General features: G+C 32.6%; 2 protein-coding genes across 2 annotated transcripts in view; both read right to left on the reverse strand.

The window, feature by feature from the left end:
- Positions 1 to 12,158, reverse strand: part of CYLD (ubiquitin carboxyl-terminal hydrolase CYLD) — an 82,880-nt gene that overhangs the window by 47,496 nt on the left and 23,226 nt on the right. Inside the window, exons 10-16 of the mRNA XM_080175669.1 lie at positions 8,770 to 8,879; positions 8,544 to 8,589; positions 7,838 to 7,974; positions 7,128 to 7,301; positions 6,669 to 6,770; positions 5,018 to 5,212; positions 4,278 to 4,339 (exon numbers count right to left, since the gene is read on the reverse strand). Coding sequence (XP_080031795.1) covers positions 4,278 to 4,339; positions 5,018 to 5,212; positions 6,669 to 6,770; positions 7,128 to 7,301; positions 7,838 to 7,974; positions 8,544 to 8,589; positions 8,770 to 8,879 — 826 coding nt within the window. The remainder of the gene's footprint in view (positions 1 to 4,277; positions 4,340 to 5,017; positions 5,213 to 6,668; positions 6,771 to 7,127; positions 7,302 to 7,837; positions 7,975 to 8,543; positions 8,590 to 8,769; positions 8,880 to 12,158) is intronic.
- LOC145318090 (uncharacterized) lies at positions 10,257 to 11,489 on the reverse strand. Its single transcript, XM_080159468.1, has 2 exons — positions 11,311 to 11,489; positions 10,257 to 11,040 (listed from the first exon to the last, which is right to left on the reverse strand). The coding sequence occupies exons 1-2, from the start codon at positions 11,364 to 11,366 to the stop codon at positions 10,257 to 10,259; spliced, it is 840 nt and encodes a 279-aa protein (XP_080015594.1). The 5' UTR covers positions 11,367 to 11,489.

Below are 12,158 nucleotides of genomic sequence, written 5' to 3' on the forward strand. Positions count from 1 at the left end.
GATCTCGTCCATGCTTACTTATTCTACAAAGGGAGAGGTCATTTTCTAGTAAATCCCGTAAAGGTGTGTGTTATAAGGCCTAAAAATAGTAGTAGAACGATAAGGTGCTCTAGATATATGTATTCCCTATTGAATAGAACAATAGGGAAATTTTTTTTTTTTTTTGATAACCGTACCTGGATTATCTAAAAAAAATACGAAATTTCTATCAAACGCTTTGTTTGGCTCAAACTGACAAAAATTAAAAAAAAATATAATTATAATAATAATGTTTTCTATAGGTACAAGGTAAAGGTTAAGAACAATCTATACCATTAAACAAAGGAAGAAGTCATTCTTTACAGGTTGATTTATTATAATTATATTTTTTTTATTTGGGTCAGTTTGAGCCAAACAAAGCGTTTGATAGAAATTTCAGATATTCCAGGTACGGTTATCAAAAAAAAAAAAAAAAAATTTCTTCCCTATTGTTCTATTCAATAGGAAATACAAATATATAGAGCACCTTATCGTTCTACTACTATTTTTAGGCCTTATAACACACACCTTTACGGGATTTACTAGAAAATGACCTCTCCCTTAGTTTTGACACGTCAACTGAATATCAAATGGTTCAAGAAAATTAATATCTCAATGAAAAGTTGAGTATTTTGGATACTTCTAGTTTTCTATTTTTCTAAAATGTGAAACGAACATATTACATTTTTAAATTTGTCACTTTAAATAGCATGTTAAGGCAATCCCCCCAAAAATATATTGAGTTTTTACTTTTTTTTATTTTTACTTTTATTGTAATTCCTAGCTTGATTTTGAAGATATCTACAACAATGACCATTTCCTTTTCAAAGGATTAATCAATGTAGAAAATTACCCATGTACTAAAAAGTATCGTAACACTTTAAAACAGCACTTTTACATCAGAAACTAGTGTACTTCTATTTAACATTTAATACAAGTTCTAAGCATTTAAATACACTTGGAATGTAGATTTTATAAAAATAAAATGATTACCTTTAGATAAATTCAAATATTTAGACAAAGAATCACAATAACTAGAATAACTAGGTATGTAGATAAATAACTAAAATATATTTATAAAGGCAGGTGCGTATCTGACCCACTGAGTATAACAACTGACCGCAAAATATACAAACACACACTCACTTCACAAACGACAATCAAACACTAAAACACAAACAGCTACACAGAAGAAAAAACAGACACATACACAAAATAAAACACATTCACTTTCTCAGGCAATGACGACGTAGATAGAATTTTCAAGGCAATCCCTCGCAAGATAATTGGCGTAAAATTGACTGACAGATAATGCAAATATTAAAATTTCAAACTGTAACTTTTAACTAATCTTGATAACTTTCTGCACTTAAACTCTGATTAAAAGAATAATTAATGGGACTTTGCCAAGTTTGAAAAATGTTTAGTTTTACCTTTTAAAAGTCAAATGATAGTTGTCAGCTGATTTAAATATTCTAAAGGTCACATACTTTGAAAATCTTAAACTTTAAGACTTTCTTTTAAAAGATCCTAATCCTTTTATTGTTTTCTTAATGGCCATAAATGTAAACAAATATAAAAACATAACGAGAAATGCAGTCCAAATATCTTAATATGTTTTTTAATGCATTAATGTTTATTGGTCAATACAAGTTTTTAGAAAATATGCGATTGAATGTGTGTGTGTGTGTGTTTTGAGTGGCTGGCTAGCGGCCAACTTCACCTGGGGGGCAAAGTTGAAAGGGGAAGGGAAATCGAACATAGGACAATGTAAAATGTTAAGGGAGAGTTTTATTATATAAAAGACCGGAATAAAAGCTCTTTAGAAAACAATGTGTCACAATTTTACACAGAATTTAATTCTATTCCGATACAAAATTCTGTTCGGTAATTGTACTTAATAAATATTTTTATTGTACAAAAATAGTATTTAGAATATTTTACAAAATTTCAAATCAGGTAAACTTCAAAAATCAATAATCCAGATGTACTATGTTATCATTTTACATAACGACAATATTCTAGTTTTAGCATTGATATGATATTAAAGCTTAATACCTACATTCTGGATATTTTAAACTTTTTTACAACAAATTTTGATCTTTGACGGAATAGTAATTACATAAAGAGAAAAGACACATTTCTTGATTACATGCGCAAATGAATAAATGCATAAAACTATCAGGATGTCTGTGTGTGCTAAAACGATATGGTTCTCCGTCACAATGAACCTTCTCACAGATTAAACTAAAGTTAAAAGTCAAGTGTCCGCAAGTATAAACTGTAGAAGCAGGCTTAGGGACAGAGGTGCGAATCTTTATTGTTAAAAGGGTATCTTTACAGATCTACAAAAATGCAGAAACATTTTCAATGAAAATTTATATAGAAATGCAGTTCTAATTTTTCCAAGAAATCAGATAACAAAAAAATTTTGTAAGGACAAATTAATAGAGATTAAGCAAACAAAGAATATATCTCGTTTCGTTTCACCATAGAAAATTATTCATTACTTCAGCATATTTTAAAGAGTTTTACAACATAAGACTTTAACATCATATTTGTGGGTTTTGATTATGCTACCAAATGCTAGGCTAAAATCAGGATAATAATGTTCACCAGAATCACAAGTATAGCTGGATGTCAACAGAAACTTTTTTTTCAGAAACAGGAATATTTCACAGTAAGTTTTTAGGTTAAGATTAAATAAATTAGATTATTAATGTATCATGTTTTAAAGTAAATTTCAGCAACTGTCAATAGAATGGACATACGGTAGTTATAGTGAAGCTCTACAACTAAAGATAAATTCTTACTTAACCTTAGTAATCTCAAAAAAGGTCAAAAGTTAGTCATCAAATGCTTTGTTTTAGTCAAACAATCAAATCAATACAAAAATTGTAATTTAGTTATTGTAGATCTTTATTGGAGTGTTAAGAACATTTATGGAATTTTTTTTTAATTAGGTCAACGTAACTTTTTATAGTTTAACAGCATAAAAAAGAATTCTAAAAGCTTTTATAATTTTGAATGTTTTTTTTTAAATCCAGCAATACATATAAAATATGAAACATTGACCTTTTCCCATTTTATCGATTACATATACAGTTCAACTAACACAAAACGCATTGAAAGAAATTCTATAAGATCAAATTGAAAGGAAATGAAATTCTATTATTCGCTAGTGGTAGGTAACTGTAGGAGATGAGAGGAGGGGGGGGGGGGGGAGATTGAAGGTAAAGTTATATTATACCCAAACTACACATAAAAAGGATTTATATCGAATAGTTAAAACTTACATACACGTCGTTTTGAATTTATATGGATAATAAAATAAATTTTCATTTTGGATTTGGTAGAATTGTTGTACTTTGCAGGGTCAGTGGTATTTTTACATTTTTTTTATTTGTGTAAATCATTGTTTAACAACAAAATTTTGAATGTCGTATTCTTAGCATATCTGTTTAATAGTTCTTACTCATGCACTAACGAGTAGAACATAATCCTTAAATAAAAGTATCTGGATATCTATCAGTCTTTTAGTACCAAAGGATCTCGCTAACTGCTTAATTTATATGGTTTTCCTTTACTGTGAAGCTTTCTATAAGTCTATGAATGGTTTATAACTATTTTGAAGGAGGGAATTTCAACCCTCCCAAGCGAAGTCTAGTCACCCCAAGAAAAAAATTATCTTGCTTCTTAAAAAAAAGGTCCGTAATGCTATGGGTGAAATTTAATTTTCTGGGCTGTTACTTAAGGTAGACTTGATTTTCTAATCTCTCACCAAAGAGCATTCAACAATAAGCATATAAATTACTTTGTCTGTCATATAAAAGACGTAGATATTTATAAAGATCTAAGGGTTTCGCGAATTTATATTATTTACGATATTTAGGTATCCCTTTCCTTTTATTACAATTAAGCATCTGTTCTATAACTCACTTTGTCCATCCACAATTTTCTGTCGATATTGTCATCCTTAATGTACAATTAAAGAAGACACTGACAGAAAACAAAATCTTAAGTTATGATACCGAAATTCAGGACTCGGCAGCCGCGCGTAAGCCGCGTGTAAATCTTATTAAAACAGTCTTTTTATAATCTGGTTGTTAAAATCTGTTCCTATACAGACGATCCATCTTTATAATTTCTTCTTATTTGCACACAAGCAGGATTAAATTTGAGGATTAAGCGCAGCTGCAGAGCCCTAAAGAAATATACAATATAAAAATTTAACCGTAATTAATGAAAAATATGCTTACGTGTATCTTGGAAGTCAAGACTAATTTCGCTGGTATCATCCAGTCTGGAACTAGCATCATTTCTACAAGAAAAAATACAACTTTTAGAAAACTTACATGCTATAATGGATATATTATTACTTGGATCTTGCCACAGATATTCATCATCTCTAATAAAATGAAAATCGCAGCGGGCTAAAATAACGACACCATCTATCCACCCTCTTTAACCCATCCCTACTGAATTAAAGAATTGACCCATAAACGAGTTTCATGTTAGCAACCTAAATTGACGACAATTTTTCCCCTGTCATAATATCCACGTATATTCTACATGAGTACAATTATATCCATTTATGCTCTTGTCTTTAGAGAATCGTCTTTGTTGGCTAGTATCATGTGAGTAAAATATAAATTGTCGAAACGCAGTATTTCATTTGAAATATTGACAAAGAAAGGTTAAGGAAACTGATGTTTTTAATTTTTATCAAACAATTTGGTATTAAGCTCATTTTTAGAGCAAAGTGGGGGTGAAAAAGGGGTAGGCCGGTTGAACAAAAGGGGGTGATTTTTTTTGGTAATTCAGAACATAAAAATCTTTTTTGAGAAGTAACACTTTCTCAATATAATATTCATAGGAGTTCCTTGCTTTCTAAGATATGTGACATAAAGGATGCCAAGAACCCCTTTTGGGCCAATAGTCCGTCCAAATTAAATAAAGTGGCCATTAGTCCATCCCTGAAGTGTGGAATAAACTCTACCTGTGTGACAAAGTATGGTCATCATCTTTGGCAATCATATTCTTAATAATCTCACTGTAACTCTTATTCTTTGGCATCCTCCCCTCCTCGGAGGCATGGGAACTGTTTCTGTTATATCCGCCGGAGTTCTGCGAGGCTTCACGGGGAAAAGCAGCAGAGCCGTTCTTGAATTCAACTGTGCTGTATCCTGTTACCCTAGATAAAAAAATATTCAATTATAATTACGTGTTTGAAGTTGGTTTGACTTTATACGCGTCCTTCCGTACCGAAGGTCTGATCGTTAATTTAGGCATGTTTTGATCATTTAAAACTTTATAGGTATGATTTTTACATAAGTTTTTTTTTAATCATCACCAAAAGTCCGAACATCCATTTGAAAAAAAAATTGGTACCAATTCTATACAAGCTATTTTAAACATACTAAACCTACTTTTTAAGTTATGAATTCTAGGAGACTAAACACCATTATCTTGTCTAAAATGAAAGTTCGTCCAAAATTTTAAACAGTTTTGCGACAGATTTGTTGAGTTTTACTTTTATGGATATTATCATCAACAAAAAGTACACCAAAAATAAAATGCAGGTTATTTTCTCTGGTGAGAAAAGTTAACTTGTCGCGACCCCATTTTGAATATGTTGTATAAAATTGCAATGTTTATGACAAGCATCATTCAAGAAAAAACTTTCAATCAATGTGAAAATGGTGCATTTAAAAAATTGTAAAGAACTCATTTGCATTGGCATTTTGCTGCACTAAAATATGTAGGACACAAACATACTCTCGTGAAGTAACAGGTAACATACATTCATTCTGGCAATGAAAAGACATTGTTTTAATATTTGTAGTTTTTAAAAAAAAGTAAATGTGATTTTTTTATGACACTAATTTTGTTATAATTTTACATGAATCGTTTGATTAGGTATAATATTTCAAAGTGTTTTCTGAATAATATTTCATAAGAAACATACAATTTATCATATGGAAAGATAAATATTTCGTGTTAATAAAAATAAGCAAGAATTTACACTGTCTAATGTTCCGTTTTCAAGAGCCTTCTTTTGATCAAATGAATATAATATAACAAAGTTTTAACTAAAAAACGATCTATTGTTTTTGGAGAGTTCAATAATGTTTGGGGTGTATATCTGGAAGTAGCGGATTTTAGGCTGTTTTTTTACTAGTCCTTAAATTTTTATAATAACTTTTATTTATTGGTTGGCTTTACAATCATCAATTGTAATCTACAAAAGGGGTTATTTTGTGTATCATCAATGGGTATGTTCATCAATTTTTCGGCCTTTGTCTTATCCCTTTAGATCCCTGGTGTATATCTTTTCTTTTTCTTTTTAACTATCCCAGTATTCAGGCTCATAAAGATTATCGGGGTTAAATTGCACTTTAAAGGAGAATAAGTTTTATTATTGATTGCAATTTCATTGGCATGTTTATTGTTTACTGTTTAGTTTTTACTTTCATCAAAGAATTTGTTATTGAAAGGACAACAAAAACATTTGAATTTTGTATAGAATGTTTTGGGAATAATGATTACATTAAATACCTATCAGATTAAAGCTTTAGAAAAAAAACGGAATGGGAATGGAATTTGGAATTTGTTTATCTTTTATTTGTCTCTTCTTTTCCTTGACTTACTTTGAAATTTCATCCCAAGATCTTCCAAAGCCCAGGGTAGAATCAGTTTCTGTACTTGTAGGACTCTTCTCTCTCTCCTCATACACTGCTGACTGGTATTTCCTAAAGTTTAAATTTCATTCAGACACGACATTCGATATTTAGTGATGTAATTTTAATGTTAAATAAAAATCCATATAAATTAACATTGGTTATTTTATTGCTGTTTAAGATGCGCGCAAATCATTTAACAGAAAAGACCTTCAATGTAATGGCTACCTAACAGACTTTCAGTTAGTTAATATTAAAATGGTTTTATGATATCTGCTATATATCGCAACATTAGTGAAGAGAGAAACATTGAAATATTTTTTGAGTCATTATTTATGAAGTTTTTAATAGCATGCTAATGATCTTGTATCATAAAATTATGAAGTTATGAAGTAAATCATTAAAAACTATTATCAAAAAAAAATTAACCTGTCTGAGCTGCTAGTGCTGTTAGCACTGATCCTCCGCTCCCAACTGTTGGTATGGTCAGAAACCCTGCGGGGGTTGGCAACACCACCACCACCAACATTGCCAGAATTGTGATGTAGACGAGGCTGGGGCTGTGGTGGCGCCCCAAAGTTGTACCCACTACTCCCACTAGAGCTAAAAAAAAGTGGAATTCAAAAATCGCTCATTTTTGTGATTAATATTTCTGTCAGGGAAAATGATCGAAAAATACCATGTTGTCTCAAAAGTCTCCTGTGTCAAATTGTTCCCATTAGGTAATTTTTTTGGGGGGAAAGGATTGTAGGTACAATTAATTGAATTGACATTGTCCCCTTTCTTCCTACAAACACCCTAAGCTATAACTGCCTTTTAACTTTAGCTTTTAAAGAATATATTTATGTAGGTACGTAATTGTTGTTATGTACCTATTCTATAATAGTTATTTCTCGCATCGTATTATAAATGTCTTTCCGCGGATATAGAATGTACAATTATAAGATTAAAACCAGTTTTTTAGCCCCGAGGTGCCGAAGGTACGGGCTAAAAAAACTGGTTTTAATCTTATTATTGTACATTTTTATATTTGTAGAAAGCTGGATATAATACGATGCTAGATATAGTTTTTTCGTATGGATGAGAACCGGTTCCTATCCACCGGATTCGAATGAATACGAGAAATTAAATTACAATACCTGCTATTATTAACCGAAGCGGTGGAATGATACTTTGGACTTGGAGATTTTCTTCCTTTGGAGTAGACATCTTTCTTTCTACTGGAGTTGGGGTTCCAGCTGAAACTGTCGGAACTCAGGCTGTTCTTGTTCGAATCCTAGCATTTTAGGACAATTACGTATTTAAACTCTTGGTAAAAAAGTAACATAAGCGAATAAAAAAAGCTTATAAATATAAAATCATATTTGAAATAACAAGGACGGCATTACATACAGACGGGCAAAACAAATGAGAATGAGTTGTAAGTTAAATTTCTAAAGAAATTTCAGACATAAACCTTTTTCTCCATTCCATTTTCAGTATAACTGTAAACAGAAAAATAGACAAAATATTTTGAAAATTAGTAGGTAACAGAAATATCTATAATATAGAACGATGTTTGTTGTCTGTCTGTTTGTTTGTAGCAAAGGATCTCGCTAACCGCTGAACCGATCAGGTTCTCCTTTACAGGGTAGCTTCTCATAGGTCCCAGGAAGGTTTATAACTATTTTTTTGGGGGGGAGGGGGGGGGGGACACCCCTAACCACCCCAAAATGAAAAATACCCCCCCCCCAAAAAAAAAAAAAATCTAAAACACGAAAAATTAGTTTGATAAAACCTCTTTGGGCAAATCCCCTAGAGGCTAGGGGCGAAGCCGCTAGTATTTATAAAAAGTATCTCTTATACCTGTTCAGCATCTTGGATAAGAGTTCCCTGTACTCTAGAGCTTGGCCTGAAAAATTATTTACTTGATCATATGAATCAAATATTTAAATACATAATATAGAAATTAAAGATAACAAAAACCATTATTAAATTTTTGATTTAATTATGTTACCTATGTTTAAATTTTGTATTCCTTCTCACAATTTAACACTAGAATTAAAACATTTTGCCATATATTTTTTTGTACCTGGAGATAGTGCCACTGCTGGAAGACCTGGAGGTTGGCCTCTCTATGGAGCTGAAGCTATGCTTGCGTCGTAGTGGAGCTTTTATTGGTGGGTCTCGATCTCTGTCCTCCTAAAACAAATACCAAGTTAATATGTAATACTATGTTAAAGAAAAGATAAATATGGAAATGAAAATGTGGAATTGATTGAGATTGCTGAAGCATGTGCTGATGATAGCCTAAAAGCGCAAAAATATAACTTTTGTTTCCTTAAAATATTGTTCTACTAATAAATTATTTATTGTAATATAACACAACAAACCATCTATATAAATATTAATAATGTTATTATAATACAAACTGTTTATCCAGAACCTGACTTAGCTCATCATCAGTATAATCACTAGTAGACTCGGAATGAGTGTTGAAATGTTCAGAAGAAGCTTCATCATCAAAGTTTGACGACAATCTGTGCATAGTTGACACACTAACATCATCCCACTGGGAGTTTGTAACAGCATCCCATTGGGAGTTAGTTTCTACAATTGTTGGTACTCCAGATAAAGTATCAAGATGGGAACTTTCAATCATAGTATGTGCTGAAGAAAGTTCATCTTCCCAGGTGTTATCATCATTATCATTAATATGTTCCTCTCTTAATGTACAGGAAGATAAATTATCCCATTGTGAATCACTGGCATTCTCTGATGGTAACCATTGAGAGGATGCTTCCTCTGATTGAGCCCACTGAGATGACCCTGCTGCTGTGTGAAAATCTGTGTTGTGGCCAGTTGTAGAGCTGGCACCCCAATCAGAATGTGAAAGAGCTGGAGGTGGCGCCAAGAATGATGATCTTATTGATGAAGGTGTTTGCAAAGACATTCTAGAACTTGACCTTGTTGAAATTCTTGCTGAATGAGCACGTCTCTGTCTCACACTTGGTGACACAGACATTGATTTTAGATGTCTCATTGGAACACATTGTTGCTGCTGCACTTGATACACACTCATAGCATGAGGGGATCCTGACAAATATTGTTGTTGCTGAAACTGCATGTATTGTGAACCATAGAATATGGAAGGAGCGCCATAACTGTGAGCAAGCTGTTGCTGAGAATGATGAAACTGTTGTTGGGGCGTTGTAGCAAGATTTGGATGCATAAAGCTTGTTGGTAGGCTGGTGCCAGAACCCATGCTACTGGCGGTGCCGCCATGAAAATAACTATGGCGGTATCTTGTTCTTGGAGTTGTCTGTGGGTCTGATCTCATTGAACCAGGAGCTTAAGAATATATATTGTTGTTTTAAAAGTGTAAATCAGTAATTACAAAAATTAAAGCATTGTTTTAGACAATCACAATCTATAAAAAACCATGGAATGAAGTCAAGTCCTTAATGAGTTAAAACATTAATATTACTAAATTTGATAAATATTCAGCTTTTAAAAAGATCTTATATTAGGTTTTGTTTTATATGATACATTTTTCTTTATCAATTAAAATGTTTTTTTTTATGTACAGGCAGAAAATGAATGTAAAATCAACAACAATAAATATACTATTCCTTGAGGAGGTAATCCTCCAAAAACAGGCGGCTGCATTTGCATCGGAGGGGGCGGGGGCGCAGGGGGTATAAATTTTTGTATGGGAGGAGCAACTTCATACACTGAATTAACTACTGTCACAGATGATTCCCAGATGGCAAGTGGCTCCGGACTTGGCGAGCGTGACCAACCTGTTGAAATAGGCGGCGCCAATGGTTGGAAATGTCGCTGTGATTGTGGAGTCTGTTGTGGAGTGTGAAGGGGTGTCCGTCGGATTTCTTGCGGCGTTTGTGGTGCTGAGGCACGTCTAATTTGTTGAGGCGTTAGCTGGAATGATGAACGTCTGCTCTGCAAAGGTGTTCGCTCTTGAAAACGTCGTTCTTGTTGTGGAGTTTCTTGGTAACGTCTTTCTGACAGTGGGGTTGGTTGGGCAGGCAAAGGCCTTAGTAGTTGCGGCGTTTGTTGAGCAGATACAGGTCTAGATAGGATTGGCGTTTGTTGCGCAGAATTTTGTTTGGGTGGTAATTTGGGCGTTTGCAGGACAGGTGCAGATTCACGTTTGGTTTGTTGTGGTGTGGACTGGGTGGAACCTCCTCGTCTAGGTTGTAGTGGCGTTTGAGCAGCGCCACGGCGTTGATTGGTCGGGGTTTGTTGGGCAGGGCCACGTTTAAGGCCTCCTTTAGCAGCATCTGACTGCAGAAATGCTTTGATTCGTGCAGGACTTCTTAGAAGTTTGGTAAACACATTACGACTTTATAACATAACAAAGGTCTAGGCATGCTCTTTGTAATGATTTTAAATTAAGACTAAACTAGCTTTCAAAAAAAAATGGCCATAGCAGACAAAGATTTGCTTATTTTGCACTTTTTATCAAGGCGAAATTAGGATAATAGAAAGTAACATGAATTCTTGAGATTTGAATAAAATTTAAAACATTTGAGTAACAAAACATGTAGAAATAAAGAGTTATAAGAAGTACAAGTTTAGTATTGGGCTGGACACGCCGGCTGCAAGCCTAGACCTTTGATGATGGCTAATAGGGTCACCGTTTGAGGCATTGTTTAATGTTCCAAACATATCACTTTATACCACAGTCAATACTTTAACAAAAACACTGTTTTAATATCAAAATAAAATATAAAAAGACACAAATAAACTTAGAATGCAACAGGTTGAAACTAAAATGTTGCACCCACTAAAATGTTTAATAGAAAGCTAATATTAGCGTAAAGAGTTTTCCCCAGATCTTTCTGTGCGGTGTCTGTCTGTGAATTAGCCCGTCTTTCTGCATGGAAATATTTGTATTTGTCTGTGGCTAAGAATTCTTTTCTTAGAGATAACAATAGAAAGAGAGACATTCATTTGTAGCATATTTATAATAGGTATAAAATTAAGATGTAAACAAAAAGAAAAGATAATCATTGAGAAACATTTACTCAAACCCTGACTTCAATAAATATAATTTAAAAAAACATTATTATATTTAAGATTTTGAGTACGATCAATAATAAACTAGTCTATAAAATAAGAGTCAGTTGATAAATTTCAATAATTAACCATAAAAACAACAACCATCAAAGTAGTATTCTAGTTGAATAAAATTTAAGAAACACTATGGTTTATGTTTTAATAATCTTAAATTTTTAGTAGTATTAATAGCTCTAATGTAAATCTGCATATATGTACATATATTCACAATACATAGATACATATACAATAAGCCGGCTTTTCAAATCCTGCCTAATTCTCAACCCTTTTCTCTTTCCCTTATTTAATTCATGTGTATAAAAGTTAAAGTGCAGGATATATCTCAGGGATAGAGGGAAAGGACTTTTTAAGATACATGAATCTCTCCACCCTAAAATAAAA

Source organism: Acartia tonsa, chromosome 1 (assembly GCF_053477335.1).
Source record: "Acartia tonsa isolate MP-2025a chromosome 1, ASM5347733v1, whole genome shotgun sequence".
NCBI classification, from domain to species: domain Eukaryota; kingdom Metazoa; phylum Arthropoda; class Copepoda; order Calanoida; family Acartiidae; genus Acartia; species Acartia tonsa.